Consider the following 17,521-nt stretch of genomic DNA (forward strand, 5'->3'; position numbering starts at 1 on the left):
TATGCTCTTTGGAAAGAGATTAGGAGGGCAAATTATTTGTACACAAGAAAAATAAAATCTTCTCTGGGTGTGGCATTAATATCACAAAGTTTTTATGAAACAGTCCAAAAAGCTTGCAAAGTGCATCACACAAGAATGGTAATCTTGGATTAAGTGGTTTACGAAAAGTCATATATTGATGCCTTGACATGGGATCCGTTTGTGTTACGAACACAAGCTGTACTCATCATGTACATGCAGTTGGGCCACATGCAGAGACACTGCTCATTAAAGAGATTGTGTGCGGCTAACTATTCACAGTGATGATTCAAAGGCTGAGAACCTCCATCTCTAACCCCCCTGACCTCTATCCCTTTCTCTGTTTGAAGACAGGCTGCAAAAAAAAACAATTATTGGCACTGGTCCCTTTATGGTTTAGTCTGATAGTTGGTGTGTTGGTGGCTTTCTACTACAGTGAAATGTCTAGGCTCAGCAGTGGCACAATGACTAATATGTTCCCGTATTACGACCAGAGTCTCTCTCTCTCTCTCTCTCTCTCTCTCTCTCTCTCTCTCTCTCTCTCTCTCTCTCTCTCTCTCTTTCTCTCTTTCTCTCTTTCTCTCTTTCTCTCTCTGTGTCTGTCTGTCTCTCTCTCTCTCTCTCTCTTTCTCTCTCTGTGTCTGTCTGTCTCTCTCTCTCTCTCTCTCTCTCTCTCTCTCTGTGTCTCTCTCTCTCTCTGTGTCTCTCTCTCTCTCTCTCTCTCTCTCTCTGTGTGTCTCTCTCTCTCTAGTACAGGTCTTTCATGATCTCCTGCAGGAGCGGATGCAGGCACATGTCCACCTCGGTCTTCTTCAGCAGCTGGATGAGGTGCACGTGGTCCGTGACGATCTGCCGCAGGTCGGTCATCTTCTGGAGGAGTTTGGCGAACAGCTGCATGGAGTCCGGGTGGCTCAGCTTCAGCTGGAGCTCCAGGGAGTGGAGGACGGTCTCCTGCAGCTGCTCGATGGGCTTGACGTTCAGCAGGCCCGGACGATCTGAGGAGCGGGGAGACACACACGGAGAGAGGACCCGTCAGCGGCGCTCGACGGGAAGACTTGTTCAAGCGACACGTTATGGCTTTGTGACATCTAACATAGGCTAAAACGCTGACTAAGACGGGAAGCTACATGTGGGCGCCTGAAGGAGGAGGATTGAGTCGAGTCTACTTATCTACTGATGTTTTGAGGCTGGGAGGAGGAATGCTTTCATGTACTTGGCAATGGAAAACGGAGACACACAATACAAATAAAAATACAAGTTCTATATTTACACAACTCGGCGTTTATCTCTATTTCAGACTATCGTCTCTGTCATTTAGGTTAATGTTTCACAGGTCTTCTGGAGTGGTCTGATGTGGGTAATCGAGGTACGAGTGGGTTCAAGGTTGGACTGTTATCAAAAAGCCATGACAATGCTAACCGGCCAATCTAAACCACCTCTGAATCTGCTGTGATGTATTTCAAATGAATCAAGAGGACACTGGACACAATAACCATGGTTCTGTTAAGCATTATAGTAAGTAGCAAACCAGTTTAACTTGGCATGGCTTCTACAGATGAGTTTACAGACACCACACACAGCAGTTCTTTCATAACATTTGAAGTAATGGTCAAGGACAGAACAAGTTGACTTGTGTTTTAGTAGCCGCTGACATGATAACTCAGATATGTTATCAATGTAATTCCCCCCCTGCCTGAGATTAAAAACATATCACACAGCGCTTCATTTCTTTCGCAACATACATGCCATACTTCCGATAAATCATTGCCGGGACCGCAAAAACAACAATAGCGAGGAACATACATTTTGCTGTTTTGAAATGACATGAGCTGAGACGAAGCCATGTTTCATGGTGTCACGGTGCAGAATGTTACTGCCTCATGACTCACCCCCACTGAGGATGATGACGGCGAGGAAGAGGGCCATGTCGCTGTCATCCAACTCGAGCATGTTGAACTTGACGGAGAACTCAAACTTGGGCTCCATCATCTCGCAGAAGGGCCTCCTCAGGCTCTTGAGGAACTCCCTGGTCATGAAGATCTGGCCATAGGAGATGAGCGTCCCGTCCTTGTTCATCAACGGCGCCATCATGATGATCAGCACCTCGATCACGCCGTACTTCAGCAGGGTCACCTGATCGTTCAGGTCCAACCCGACGAAGCCCGGGATGCTTTTGGCAAATTCCGTGATCTCCCGCACGGCCTCTGCGGAGCGCGACTGGCAGCTGTAGAAGAAGCGCAGCTCGACGGCGTTCGTGGGCTCCTGGACCCCGTCCGCCATCCCCACGCCCCCCCGGACTCCCTGCCCAAGACTGGAGGGAGGCTGCAGGTCCGGCACTGGGATCTGGCGGCAGTTTATGAACTGCTCTCCCTCCATCAGGGACTTGATGTCATGAATGACAAAGGGCTGAGGAGAGACAAACGCACCGTCATTCTACTGGACAGGACCGAGGGTTTCTCACGTTTTCTGAGGTTACATCACTCTTTTGGGGAGTTGGGGAGTAATAACTCATGTTAATAGTAGAGCCTTCAACTGAACATGAGCTGTGATGCCTGTGTCTTTCTTAGCGTAATCAAACCTATGATTGCAGACAAGCATCTACACAGTATTATTAATGTCTTGGAACCGGAATCATTTGTCTTGGACACGAGGAAAGGACATGGAAAAAAAGAAAACTTCTCTTTGTTACATTTCACTGGGGTAAAAATTTCAACCAGGCCAAGCAAACTGTTTGGAAATACATTGGCAAGCACATAATGCACTGGCGCGAATCAGTATCCGTATTGTCCTCGACATGGTTTAAAGATTTACAGTTTGCTTCTTGGGCTTTGATAAATATTCCTGCTGCAGACAGCTGTTCTGTATCATTTGGCCGGTATCACCAGGGGGAACAGCCATAACAAGCTGAGAGAGGGGATGTCAACTAGCCTTGGAACTATCGGTTACCACAGGAGCGTATGACAGTCTAGCATGCCTGAGCGGCTTTGTAAAGACTGCTGCATCTCCTCTGAAGCTACTACACTTCAGGCGAGAAGGCTGCAGGATAAAACAAATCCAAACAGAAGCAACTGAATCTAAATTTCCATGGATGCAAAGACTAAGGACATTCAGGATATATAGCATTGTAGAGACACTATAGAAATGTGCGTCCTACACTTTACAGCTAAACCAATTTGTCAAAATAAATAGTAATATTAAGGGTTAATATGAGGCTATGAGTGTCTTGGTTTTTCAGATTAGATATTTCGTTTCTAAGTTTAGTCACACATTGACAACGTTAGGCTTCCTACTGACTGTGAATTAACAGTGTTTGCTCAAACAACCCCCTTTCTGCTGTGCCTCTTCTCAATTCAGTTCACTTAGTTTCAGTACCCATAAAATAAGTTGACTGACAGGCTCATCTGTGTGCAATCTACCAAAGAAAGCAGATAACATTATACCGCACAATAGTCCCTCATTAGTATAGTACTGTACCTGCGATGGGAACTTGAAACCTCCTACACTTGAACAACACGTGAATATGTGAAACCTGAATTTCCACTCCCCATGTCAAAGCCTATTAAATACAAAAAGAGTCCTCTTTTGAACTTCACTCAACATGCCATTTTATGTCTAATATTGTAGTGCAGTCTGTGATAAATCTGGTTCAGTGTTGAAAATAAATCAATTTAGACTGATTTGATTAGTGTCTGATTGGTCCTTCTGGTGCCTAAAAACAAAAGAGTCCTACAGAAAGTATCTATCTACTGGACTAGACCAAAATATCACTAGAGGGGTGTGTGAGAAAGTGAGTAAACAGGGTGACTAGTGTCCGTGGGCCATCTCGACATACGCACCGCGTTGTCCCCAGTCTTCCCCGAGAGGATGGCCCTGGCCTTGGCTTTGGTCAGGGGGAAGTACTTGAGATAGGACTCGTAGAGATGTTTGGCCAGGGCCCTCAGGTCTGCAGCCTCAGGGTGCATATGCTCCATGTCAGTGGAGAACTCAGCCAGCAGCTTCTCCTTCTCCGCTTGGGGCATCCTGCCAAAACGAATGGCTGGGAATGGGATATGAAACAGGGAGTCAGATGGCTGAGCGGTGAGGGAGTCGGGCTAGTAATCAGAAGGTTGCCGGATCGATTCCCCGCCGTGCCACATGATGTTGTGTCCTTGGGCAAGGCACTTCACCCTACTTGCCTTGGGGGAAGTTTCCCTGGACTTACTGTAAGTCGCTCTGGATAAGAGCGTCTGCTAAATGACTAAATGTAAATGAAACACAAGCCTGGGCACACGCACACACAAACACACACATTACAGTCTATTCCCTTTCAGATCTCCCAGACTTCAACATTTTCATGGACATCTCCAATTGTGCTGGCTGTGATGTGTGACGTAAAAAGCCTACCAAGAAGATTCTCAGAAGAACACAGTAATGAAGTCGTTCACATTGTTTTTATAACCCTTTTATGTTGGATGGTTTTATGAGAAAAGGAAATGTGCAGATGAAATAGATAGGCATTCTGAGATAAAACTATTTTGAGATATATTCAAGGACTCAAAGACTTGAAATATAGATGAGGATATTTACAATAACAGGATCGTTTTCAACCATTTGTATAACTATTTATCACATGTCTGATGTTTGAACAGTATGTCAATAAAAGTTAATGGCCAATGACCCCCAGTTTAACAAGGTTCATCAGATGACGGCCATCAGCACTGAACTGTCAAAAACGAAGCTTCTCTAGAGATAGAGAAAAGACTGGTATTCAGATTGTATCATTGTGGGTGGCAAGGTTTAAACAAACTGACAAAAAGAAAGCTTTGCATAACTTGAACCTCAGCTCAAAATGCACACACAAAACATGTCTGAAACATGAACTTCTGACATCCTCAAAAGTCTTAATTCCCCATCCCTTTTACGTCACATCTTTTAGTGAGCTAATCCATCTCATTATTCTTTTTCCAGAAGTCAACAGATTTTTAACGTGCCTGTTGTGTATGTGGTTGTATAATGGTTGTATTGCGTGATAACTCCTTGTGGCCCTATCACCATCACACCTTTTGTAAACGTATACATAGCTGCTGCCTCCTACGTCTAGGAACCGAGCCAAGAACAGTGACAAGGCATTACGGGAGACAGCTAGGCTTGCTCCATGAATCATTGATAAAAAAAAAAAGACACATCTAAAACTTACCGACCTAAATTTCACCAACCACTAGCAGAGAGAGGGAGAGAGCGAGGCGGGGAGTGAAAAGAATGCAATCTATTGAAATCCTGGTGGTTGTATAAGGACAAACTTGAATGACCTGCCACTGTGAAAACACTAGAGTCATATACCAGAAGTGTCTTATCGGCTCTGGGTTACTCAGACTCTAAACACCCACAGCAGCTCTTTCAAAAATAGTTTCAAGTATAGAAGCTTGCAGGCGGGGGGGGGGTTTACGTGTCTTTTTTTCTTTCTTTTACAGAAAGGTGAAAACTCGGAAAGGAAACCAAGACATGGTATAGACGGCTGGGGTTCTAAGACAGCAGCGGAAACAGCAGAGGAAATATGCCACTGCATATACATCATAGGACTGGTAGATGATAAGATAAAGATCTTAATCATCATTGGTGAAGCCAGTATATTGGGGTCTCACAAACAAAAATATTCTATAATCATTCTTCAAGGGTTAAGAGATAATACGCGTGGTCAAGAACATTAACCATGTTGAGGAACGAGGGTGCAGGCTCTTAGACCTGTGTAGGATGTGCTGGAATAGGGTACACAACACTTTGCACTTTTGCACAACACAGGGTACACACGCATTTTCTGACTTTGTGATCAGTTGTTTGTGAACTGAATCTTTTGAATCTAAATAAAGAGTAAGAGGGGCCCCACAATCCACTGTGGTTATAAGAAAGAAGACTCATTCATTGCCAATCAGGGTTGGCGTCTATTATCCAGAGGTCATTTCTTACCGTTGTGTGACATGCCCACCATGAGGCATTTCTGAAAACGGCAGTATTGGCATTTGTTGCGGCTCTTTTTGTGGATGCGACAGTGAAGATCACAGTGGTCGTAAACAAGCTTCAACCTTATGGTCCTACGGAAAAAACCCTAAAAACACAAACACAAAATGTCATGAAGAAAAGCCGGCATGATGAACAGATCCCTACTCAATGTGTATGCCAGTCAGTCCATTTGTGGTGTTGGTCCTGTTGTCCTTAAGATCAATAGGGTCATGTTCAGTCATGCTTTCTTAAGTCAACATAAAAAGCAATTTTTCATCTGCTGATTATGCGTGGAGTCATAAAGGGCTTGGTGATATCTCAGATAAACCGCCTACTCTGCCCATGTTGTCACGCGATCATTGACAACCACAGTAATGAAATACCAGAGACCTTATATGAAGACACACTACACACTGATGGGTCAGGTGCTAGTGAGATCGATGAAAATCAATTGGGCCCAAACATGGTATACTCTAAGGACATTGCAAATCGCACATTTTCATGTTAAAGATGTATTTGTACATTTGCGATTCTGTGAGAATTTGTTTTGTCTGAATTTTTCCGGCTGTGAGTCTCCACCGAGGTAAAGATTTGTTTTGTTTTTTACACAATAAAAGTATTAACCTGTTTGGCTGACGCCTACTTTTGGCATTCTTCTCCATAGTGATTGGAGCAGACAACAGAACAATGATTTTGTTCAATAATCAAATAACAGCATTCACACGGTCACTTATGATGTGTCACACAGTCAGTCCCTCTATGCAGAGTACACTACCAGGTTAGACACACATTTTAAAATAGTCTACTTCAGTCATAATTAAGAAAGAAAACATATTAGTAATAGGTATTAATACAGGTCATATTGTGTGTAATAATATAAACTGGTACACATGAGAAGACATACCTTCTGTCCTGCAAATAGTGGTACTTTTAAATGATGAGTCTGCCAGTAACATGCTAGAAATTATACTATAGTGGTGGCATAAAGATGACACATCTGAAGGGCAAGAAAACCCGCATCTTTATCAGGTAATCTCGCCTCATGAGTGGAAATATACCAAACACCCACAACCACACATATCACTATCTAAATATTTTACAGCTTGGTTGCCCGTCCTTAAGCTGCACTACCTACTGAGTGGAAACCTGTCATAAGCTTGTGGTTGAAGTGACAGACAAGTTCAAAAGCAAAACTTCAAGGCGAGCCACTCATGAGCTCATTTTAGCCTTGTCGGATGCCGAACCAGTGCTAATTGCGACTGCAACACAGTGGAAGAAGAGGGAGAACTCTGACCTTACAGCCCTCGCAGGCATGCACGCCATAGTGGAAACCAGAGGCTTTGTCCCCGCACACACGGCACTCGATGTTCAGCATTGCAGGAGAAGGGTCATCGTGCAGTTTGGAATACAAGTGGCTGCTCTCTGTATACTGTGGGGGCGATTCGGGCTCCAGTTTGATTGAACCTAAACACGGGAAACAGGCGACAGAGGAGGTGAGACCAGGCCAACAAGCCTGCGTTCAACATGTTCAGGCAAACGTTTGTATATCCTGCTACACTGGTGCTGCCTGGTCAACATAAATAACACATTGTCTGGGTGGCTCAATGGTATGACAAGTCAAAGGAGCCTACAACAGAGAGAGAGACATACTTTGTCCATCGTGACTCTTGTAGTTGTAGGTGTAATCCATGTTGGCCAGGTGGTCAGACTGCGGTGGGCTGGGGATGTAGGTCATGCTGGTGGAAAGGCTGCTGGAGATACTGGTGGAGATGGAGCTGGAGATGCTGGTGTAGTCCAGGGTGGAGTAGGGCTTCATGTCCAGAGAGTGGGAGCTGTCGTCCAGCTCCGACAGGTCCACGGGGGTCAGGCTGAAGCCCATTGGCCAAGCCAGAAGCTGGGTATCCACCATGTCTGAAGGACAGCACAGAGACATAGAGTCAGGTCCAGGTGGGGGAAACTCCTGAGAACACACACACATGAGCATTCATGCATTTACGTCAAGAGAGATGGCTAGGAATGTGTGCTTCCCCGAGAACGCAGACACACCTCAACCTGCCGCCCCCTCAAACACAAACACACAGGCAGGCATGCACGTTCCCTCGCTCTCCTGCTTGAACACGGCGCTGTGAGGACCCAGGGTCGCCCAGCTCGGCTGGGAACGGCTGAGCGCAGAGGCCGGTAGTTAAAAAAACGAACACTTCTGACACTTTTACTGCGGTTGTATGACAGGCTGCTATTACCAGTGAAAACACTGTGGTGACTTGATGGGTCCAAAGCACTGCAGAGCCTGTGACGAAAAGTTTCACAATGCTGTCATCTGACACTCCAGACAAGCAGATCTGATGAAACGGATCGAAATCACTAAACCAGATCTGCTGTGGACTGAAAGAACTTCTGACTACACAGCGGGCTACGGCTGTGCTCAGCGCTCAGCCTTCTACGTGAATCCCTGTGTCTGATAATGAAGTGAACTTTAACTTGGTTGACCCCTTTCAATAAACTTCCATTCAGACATTGCTACAGGCCACATGCAGTCATGTGACGTGAGCCGAGGACTGGGTTTTCATGACCACCACTGTTCAATTCATTTCATTTGGTAGTGCGTCAAACAATTATACATAATTTCTGGCTAAACCTGCTTATTTGAAACTGTGAATAGACTGCTTATCAGCATTAACTCTATGGTACTAATTTAAAAGTCTTAAATCGAATGGAAGCTTATACATTCTACTGTATCGCCAAAAGGCCAAGAGTAGGAATACAGGACCAGAGGGCCTAAAACACCCTAATGAATTGATATGGTTCCAAATGACTTCCCAAAATATAATCACGGAACAAAACATCCTTTCTCCTAAATGACTTATTGTTTTCTCATAACAGTGGGGAATGCGGGCAACACAAATCAACAGGGATCCACTTAAAACAAACGACTTCTGCCACATTGTTTCAGAGATGTGTCAGGAGGAGCCAAATCCTCTATATAGCAATGTCCTGGAAGTGGTGGGTAGATGATACCTATTAATAGTGTTGGAGGCCTACGTTCTGGCCTATACCCGCTTATTCAGAGTTGCGGTAAACAGGCCTTGTATCCGGATGGCCTTCTGCTCTGGTTGGCAAAGTCTTTAGATTGTGGAGTCAGACCTCTGGCAAGAGACACCGACTCCCCAGAACATCCCAGGACTGAATCATCCCCCTGGTGAATTGGTGTTTCACATCAGCCATCCCCTCTTATCACAATGATTCAGCGACATGGCTCAAGCCACTCCACGGTTGCATCGCAGGGCGAGCACGTGGGAGGAGACCGAGTGAAGAAAGGATCCCGTCTGTGTAGGAACACAGGCTGTGTGTGCCGTCCTATCAGACGACACAAAAGGTGACACACGAGCTGTAGCATTAATGTACGGTGCATTCACACGAGACCTGCCTCGTGACACGCCTACACCTTCTGGCACCCAGACCCTGGCCCGTATGTCAAGTCTGATCTTGCAGACCTCTGGCTGTGGCTGCTTCTGTCTGGCCCATCCCCTGAAAGATCCTTTCGGTCTTCTCCGGTATCCCTTCTACTCTGTTATTTGACCTCGAAAAGATGTGAAGAAGATCTCGGCCTAAATAAGCTGGATATGAGCCTTGATGTCATCATTAATCATAGCACACAGAACTTGTGGTGTGAATACATTATAAGAATGGATGCGTTATGTTACCAGACTTGACGGTGTTCGCACATTTTGTTTCGATTGTTTACTGAGATATCATAAAGAGTCTAGATCTAAGTGGGACTGACTTGAATCAGCATGTGACATCGGTCTGACAAACTTGGAAGACAGACTAACTTTTTCAGACATCAGACCAACTTTGGTTTCAGACACATTTCTGAGACAAACTATTTATTTTGAGACACGTGCATATGCACAGAAAACTAAGCTAAGCTAATTATACTTAAGTTGGGCAACTCACACACGCAAAGTCACCCTGTTCAGTATCTGACGTATATTCACCAACATCTGATTTGACACTGGCACTGCAGAGTAGGTTTGCCTCTGCATGCCTGGCAACGGACAATTAGCAAATGCTAATTTTCCAATATTTTACAGTTGCACATATCCATCTCAAGTTATGTTTAGAAAAGGACAACTTATTTTTCCTTTGCCTATAAAGATACACAAGCAAGAAGAAAATGTGAAGACATCTACTCTTCAGGGACGTTCTTGCAAAAGGAATGCAATGTTTTACATTCATATTTCTTCACAACAACCAATCTCTGTCCAGGGCTTGGGATATCACATCAAATAACACAGAACAATGATAGCTTAAAGTGAAATGTGCTTGCGAGTTAAACATTGTGACACAATAATAATAAAAAAACATATCAGGTCCTACAACAACAACGTATTTTGAAAACGAAAAGAGAAAGTTTCTGGAAACGCTAATGACTTTCTACGAATTACAATTTGGAAATACGTGTCTGTGTAAAAAGAAATGCTCCAGAGGAACCAGTCTGGTTGCATTCAGAGGACGTATAATCCTCCCCACGATCCACGTCTCACGTGATGAAAAGTAGCAGGGACTTTTCAACAAGATCAAGTTTAGACCCAAATACAAAAGAAATAGACGTTGACACCTACGTATTAATTCAGAGAGCCCATTAATACACAGACACCACCTACAAGCCACACAGCGGAGAGTGTGTGTTGTTGTGGTTTTAGAGTTTCACATTCTATACACATGTAGATGGAAATGCCCTTGATATATATCTCTCCATCTCTAACAGGCCATGAAGTCTCTGAAAGGGCATTATGTCAATCCTCATGTCAAATTCACTTCCTCTTAACGGTAGGTTCAGAGTGAATCTTCTTGAGTCTGCAATCACAGGCAAACAGGGGTACACAAAACCCAATCAAACCTCAAACCCAAAGTGGAAAACACACACACTGCACTCAGAGCAAAGTGACTTCCTGACCTCATCAGGCAAGACACCAGCAGAATGAACATCACACAGTGCTTGTGGTCGCGACGACACCCCGTCAGACCTGGACAGAAAACGACGTGAAGAAGCACTTCTGCTAACTTGGTCAACTGGTGCAATGGAACCAACGCGGTCTTCCCAAAAGTGCAAACCTTGCACACAGCATGTCAAGTGTGTGAAAGCAGCATTCTCAAGGGCTGTGAAGGTTTCTCTTCCATTCACTGACCACACGTCTAGCCTGTCACCTCTCAGTCGAACCGAGAGTCTGGAAGTTCTCCCACGCACCTGGCTGGTTCAGAGTTTGCTCATGCTAGGGGAATGACAGCGTGCCTGAACCTCCCAGATCAAAGCTGAACGCTGAGGGAGGCAGGTGACCACATCTCACACAGAGCTGGCACACACACGGGCACACACTGACTCAAATTGCGACGAGACACAATCTGATTTGCATCACTGATTTGTTGTCTGCCCCATGCCCACCTACTTCAAGTGAAACGAGACAAGCTCCCTTTCACTTGATGTGGGGTCCTTGGCAGGAAAGACTTCTTATGGGATAGCCTAGTTATGAACAGAACATTTTGCTTGGAAGGTTTTGTACTTAAGTCGCAATCGACAGTTCCATAAGAACACCTCGGCAAAAAAAAGACATACGCGATAACACAGCACTCACCCTGTCTCCTTCCAGAGTGCAGAAGATCCTTTCTGACACAGTGTGTCAGAGAGCTATAACTGGACACCAGAGCTGAACTTGTCATGTGTGTGTGTGGGTTAGGTGGGCCGCTCATGCCTTTCCTGAGGATGTGACAAGTTTAAAGGAACAAGAGAGAGTCATTCCTCTGCCCGGGAGAATATCAAGCTCAGCAGAAATGCAGACAGCTCCACATCATGTGGCGTGTTTGCATGTGTGTGAGATGCTAGACTAGCCAGATGACTTCCTGTTGCTTCATTCTGACGCGAAGCCTCTCGCTGGTTCCACTTCTCTCAACACAGCAGACCGGACAAGGTCAATTCTAGAACTCTACAATACTCTATTGTAGATTATGTAGATTACTCTACAATATTATGTCTTTGGCTGAAACAGGTCTTTCTGACTGGTTATATTTTTGGGAAGGTGTTTTTAATCACTGGTATACCAATGAAGTCATTATGTGTGTGTGTGTGTGTGTAATTATGTTGTTTTAAAACAACTGACTGTTGTCTTCGGTATAGTCAAAATGAAACAACAATGCAAGTCAATTAACAAAAACTAACTGTAAAGTTGACATCAGTTATTTTCTAAGTACAATCCTGGCGGTCATTTTCCTCAAGTATAAAAAATTCTGAAATATGTGCTTCTTTGTTGTTTGCTAAATGGATGGGTCCACCTCAGACAACATTTTGATCCCTGATAAGACCCTCTAATTTTCAAATGTAGGCAGTGCTGTTACATTTTTGAATGAACAAAACCATCTGGCCTGGAGACACCTGATTCCAGGCATGATAAAGGTCTGATCTACAGGACGTTGATTCTGTTTGATCCAGGATCGGACTCATAAATGACAGACTAACTCCTCAACAAAGAACACTCTTGGGGATCTTAAAAATCCCATTGGAACGGTTACAGCAACACGCTTGTGGCGAGTGGCTCATATCCCCCAGATCTGCATTGTGTAGCTCCCTGGGAATTTAGGTTTGCACAACATCTAAGGACATGAACTTTTATCCACTTTCTTTAAATAGGAATGAGTTAATAGTTGATCACTCCCATGGGCTTTGCTGCGCTTCCTCCGTGGATAAGGAAGGAGCGTTAACTGTGAAGGCCTTCACTTCTCTATTCTAATCTAACCACCACTGGCTGGCTGTCCAGGGGAGCAGGAGGAGGAGGAGGAGGAGGAGGAGGAGGAGGAGGAGGAGGAGGAGGAGGAGGAGGAGGAGGAGGAGGAGGAGGAGGAGGAGGAGGAGGAGGAGGAGGGGGCTCTTCCCTCTGTTCCTCGAGGTGGACAGGAAGAGAAGGTGGTGTGCTGCTGCATGGATAACAACATATGGACACACTGTTCAGAGGACTAACATTAGACTACCGTTCCCACTGAGAGAATCTTGACCTGGGCCCTTGTTTGATTTGTCTTTCCCCTACTGAGTTTTTACTCATACCCCCTTTGGATAAGTCTATGTGAAAGTGCAAAGCCACTTATTGTGTTCCCTGAGGAAAACAACAAAATGGAAGCTGCTTTTCTGCATCCTGTTCTATATCAAATTTAATTGACTTCAACCGAGATAACCAGCTTTTAGATTTAGGATTCGGTCCAAAATTATTTCAATGAACTTGATTTGGGAGGATGTGTATGGTACCATGCGTTTTTTTTGGCATTGACACAGGTCAGTTTTCATGTATTGTGAAAGCTAGCCGTGTGTGTTCATGTTAAAGCTCAACATAACAAGGCTTGTATCTGCTGCCACTCTCTACATTTATTACAAAGGAACAAAGTCCATGACACATTCACACACGTGTGAGCGCACACACAGAAATGCGCGCACACACACACGAACACGCGCACACACACACACAAACTCAATCATATAACCACAATGAACTGCTAAAGTCTTTCTTTTTATTTACTAGTCATAGCTGTATTTGCACATTACATCACAATTGTATCAGCGATTATGTAACCAAATCAGGTTTCCTAAAACTTTTACACATTCCCCTCACGTAGGTTGACCTGTTTAGCGAAGGTCAAATACTGTGCAGGTTATCAGCTGATGAACCTACTAATGGTCCACACCAGCAGAAAAGGATTTCATATGATGCTCAATATATTCGGCGTAAATGACACAACACTATGCACAAAACACCTTTAAAGATTTTTTGAATTATACTTACAGTAAGGATAATATATGGTGGTTGTGGATGCATAATGAACAATAAATAAGGTTTCATTAATGTGTCATTCAGTGGAAAGTCACCTTCCCACACTTCCCCTATAATGATGTCCATTTCACAATTCTGTCACTAACTGGCGAGCATTAAAATGTCATTTTTATCAGAAGTTACTCAAGTCATTCCTTAAAATAGCTTAAACTTGATTTCACCTTGTGACAGCTTAACACCCTGAGGTATGATGCCAATTGTGATGTAGTGATTCTTTTTTTATTTTACTTTTAATGGAACCTGTACTTTCAATTGGAAGTAATCTTATTGAACTCAATAAGTGTGAACTCATCTGTTGTGACACAAACATAACATTTTATACTCAGCTATATCACAAACTTGGTGGGAAGTGTTCAAGAAAATAGACCAAAGAACTTTTATCATTATCTTTTTATAAATAAATGAAGTTGAGGTTATCCTCTCACAACATTAAATTTCTAAGAGGACCGATCAGGCGAGCAGTCCTAAACTCATCCTGGTCCTTAACTGTACATTGTGCTATTAATCTAACCTTAGTTTAACAGCCTGCCAATAATTGAGGCACCAAAACACCACTCATGTAGTAGATTTATACAAAACCAACATCCACAAACCTGGTGGATGTGATTCCAAAATAAGCAAACCAACCAATTGAATGGCTACTGTGTAACTTGGGTGCTTCTAAATCAGTCTTCTGTATACTGCACTCCTACAAGAAAAGGTGCTATCACATACAGTACACATAACATAGTCATACTTTTGTTACATTTCTAAAAAGATGTTGGTAAAGTTGCTGGTAATACTGTGGAAATACTATGTGGCCCATCTAAGTATTTACCCATACACTTCAGAAGCCTATAACTGCAATTTCTGCACGGTCACGTATTTGACATTAAGGTTTTGTTTGAAGTTGATGGTAGATCTACTACACTTACCTGTTCCACGGTGACTACTGTAAATACTACACATCAGATGCATGTCAGATTATTTCAAATTCGTGGTAAGCAGCGTTTGGGCTATTACAGTGACAGTCCGCTGAGACGTCCATCATTCCCACTGTAGACTAATGACCTCAAACACCGCAAGAAAGAATTATGATAGAAGTTCTGACCTGAATTGGTGGTAAAATGAAGCTCGTGCCACTTCCTTGCTTTAGCTTTGCAAGTTTTCGTCTTCTCGGTTGCAACCTTATTAATAAACTTCTGCACGTCTGGCTGTCGTTGTCTGGTGGTGAGTCACGATAGGTGGGTGATGCACAGCACAAAAGACTAAGTTGTAGTATTGCCTCTCTACGACAATGTTTCAAATGTAGTGAAGGCTGTTTAACTTTTCATGCTGTCACGCTGCTTGTCTTTCTCCTCCCTCTGGAACTCCTATCAGGATCACATGGACGACGCGGAAGCGCCAAAGAACTCTCAAAGCTGTGATTTATGGCCAATTCGTCATCAATCTAATACAAACTGCAGTGCAATACCCTACTCCGAGTACATCTATTAGACTATTAAATTGATCCATGTAGATGTTCCAGTGAGTCAAGACGTGTGTGAACCACATATAGCATCTAGTAGGTCCCTGACAGGTAGTGAACTTTGAACTCACAATAACCAGCACTATCATTTTACACAAACCAACCAATGAACATGATATATGAATTGACCCAATATCAAGTATGTTTTTTAATATATATAATAATAATAATTCCTGTCTCAGGTAATGACAAAATAGGCTTCATCTACCATAAGGGTTGCTGGGCTTTGATCTCCAATGTGATCTCACACCAGGGGAATCCAGGGAGTTGGCACACTTGACTTCTTTCCACTGACATCCACTGGGCCACCCCACGCAGTTCCTTCATGTCACTCAGGAAGCCCCCAGGAGTCCTGTAGTCCTCAACGAAAACACAGTGTTTACAATATAGCATTCTCTGTGGTAATGTTTTTATGGAAGAGCTGTGATGGGATGGACACCAAAACAAACATGGCCGGCTTATAATGCTACCGACTCCTATTTGTGTGTGTGTGTGTGTGTGTGTGGAGGGGGGGGCGGGGGGCTGTGGCTTTCCCACAGTCATAACCCACAGTTCCTTCCCATATTTCCATATTTTGACAACTGTAAATACCTACATCCAGAACATTAGAACCAGAGTATGGAGAATTGGAATTGAGTAAATCTGTCAAATCTGTCGGGGAAGGGCCCTGTTCACACCTTCATGTTCACCTAAATCAACCACAGTCTGGTTGTAAATGTGTTATCAATATGACATTTACATAGGCCTTTTCAATAGGCATGGAGTTTCCTGTACTGTAGTGCCATCTGCTGGCGAAAGCCTTGATTGGGTCATTTGTTTGCAGTGTGTCATATTTGTTCAGTCAAACCACAACAGATAATTTTATCAGGATTTACAGTTACCAAAAAAACAACACATTACAGAAGCTTTGGAAGCTGGGCATTCTGTAGTTGCTCGAGCAGGCTTCCTGCTTCATGGTCGACAGAATGACGTTGAAACAGGAGCTCCAGGGGTTATCATGGATGGTGGTGTCAGACAAATCAACAAACAACAATGCAGACATGTGAGTCACTGATAAATTAGTGGGACGATGGGCCACATATTTATTGACATCTGTACAGAAAACATTAGTCACCGGATCATGCAAAGCAGTATACAAACTGAACTATATGGAGCCAAACAGATAAACCCAGATATACTGTCTATAACAAAATAAACTCCTGAGATGACAGATACATAAATACAATACAAGATTTCCGAATTTACTGCAAACAACATGGCATTCATGGGTAAGCTGACATGATGGAAACTGCTAGACACCCAGCTTTCTTTACACACACAGGAAGCAGTCATCTCGAGAAACACGACAACTTAGTTGAAAATTGACCAGTTACGGTTGACCAGTTAACAGTATCTTTAAAAGGGGGAGAGGGATAGAAAGAGAGGTAACTGCTTCTAGGAGTGACTGTAGTCCACAGTCACACTGAGGTGTTCTTGCACAAACTGTCTCAATGTCTCGACGAGAAGAAAGAACAAACCACACTACTGTAGATGTCCACACAGCACATGGGGGCTTAAACAAGGGTCACCAGACACAGCCTCTTATCTGGCCGTGAGAAAAACAGACACTGTCACAATAAGGCTACAACATCTAGAGAGGCGATGGGGGTTGGCCTCGACATTGATATCCCTCACGCTCCACAACCACCACTGGGATGGAGCCATGCATAGGAAGGTAGTATCATTCTCCTCTCACATGGACAGACGTCAAGGTTTTGGACGAGGGCTATGGCACCTTGCCTTAGACAGAGGCACCCGGAGCCAGAACCATCACTGTACATTAACACTCAACTGGGCTTCACTGACACTGAGACAGAGAAGCTGTGGGGGAGGGCGGGATGTATACAGGAAGTTAACACACAGTTAATTTCAGACTGGGTCACGCTCATGTCAATCATGTCATCATCGGCCCCAATCCCCAGGCATTTAACAGGGCTGCAGTTAGTCAGAGAAGAGGCTGACGAAGGACTTGCGCAGGTTCCGGATGGTCTCTGCCTTGGCCTCGTCCTCGTTGCCCGAGCGGAAGAAAGTGGTGTCACTGATGGCATTGAAGGCATTGGTCAGGGACTGGGATTTGCTGAAGGAGGACAAGCAGGGAAAAAGTCAGGCA

General features: G+C 44.0%; 2 protein-coding genes across 2 annotated transcripts in view; both read right to left on the reverse strand.

The window, feature by feature from the left end:
* Positions 1 to 694: 694 nt before the first annotated feature.
* pparg (peroxisome proliferator-activated receptor gamma) lies at positions 695 to 11,967 on the reverse strand. Its single transcript, XM_047025274.1, has 7 exons — positions 11,628 to 11,967; positions 7,645 to 7,905; positions 7,289 to 7,458; positions 5,962 to 6,100; positions 3,855 to 4,054; positions 1,908 to 2,424; positions 695 to 1,013 (listed from the first exon to the last, which is right to left on the reverse strand). The coding sequence occupies exons 1-7, from the start codon at positions 11,740 to 11,742 to the stop codon at positions 766 to 768; spliced, it is 1,650 nt and encodes a 549-aa protein (XP_046881230.1). The 5' UTR covers positions 11,743 to 11,967; the 3' UTR covers positions 695 to 765.
* A 4,461-nt stretch (positions 11,968 to 16,428) lies between these two features.
* syn2b (synapsin IIb) overlaps positions 16,429 to 17,521 on the reverse strand; it is a 36,272-nt gene continuing 35,179 nt past the window's right edge. Inside the window, exon 14 of the mRNA XM_047025669.1 lies at positions 16,429 to 17,488. Within this exon, the coding sequence (XP_046881625.1) occupies positions 17,353 to 17,488 (136 nt within the window). The 3' untranslated portion in view covers positions 16,429 to 17,352. The remainder of the gene's footprint in view (positions 17,489 to 17,521) is intronic.

The sequence above is a fragment of the Hypomesus transpacificus genome, chromosome 9, assembly GCF_021917145.1.
Source record: "Hypomesus transpacificus isolate Combined female chromosome 9, fHypTra1, whole genome shotgun sequence".
In the NCBI taxonomy this organism is placed as follows: domain Eukaryota; kingdom Metazoa; phylum Chordata; class Actinopteri; order Osmeriformes; family Osmeridae; genus Hypomesus; species Hypomesus transpacificus.

Excerpts from the sequence above, each read along its gene's own strand:
- pparg (XM_047025274.1), bottom strand. The coding sequence starts at position 11,742 with ATGAGCGGCCCACCTAACCCACACACACACATGACAAGTTCAGCTCTG. Across the intron at positions 7,906-11,627 it reads GCACTCTGGAAGGAGACAGG|ACATGGTGGATACCCAGCTT; the intron begins GTGAGTGCTGTG and ends GCTGTCCTTCAG. Across the intron at positions 4,055-5,961 it reads GGTGGGCATGTCACACAACG|CCATTCGTTTTGGCAGGATG; the intron begins GTAAGAAATGAC and ends TCCCATTCCCAG.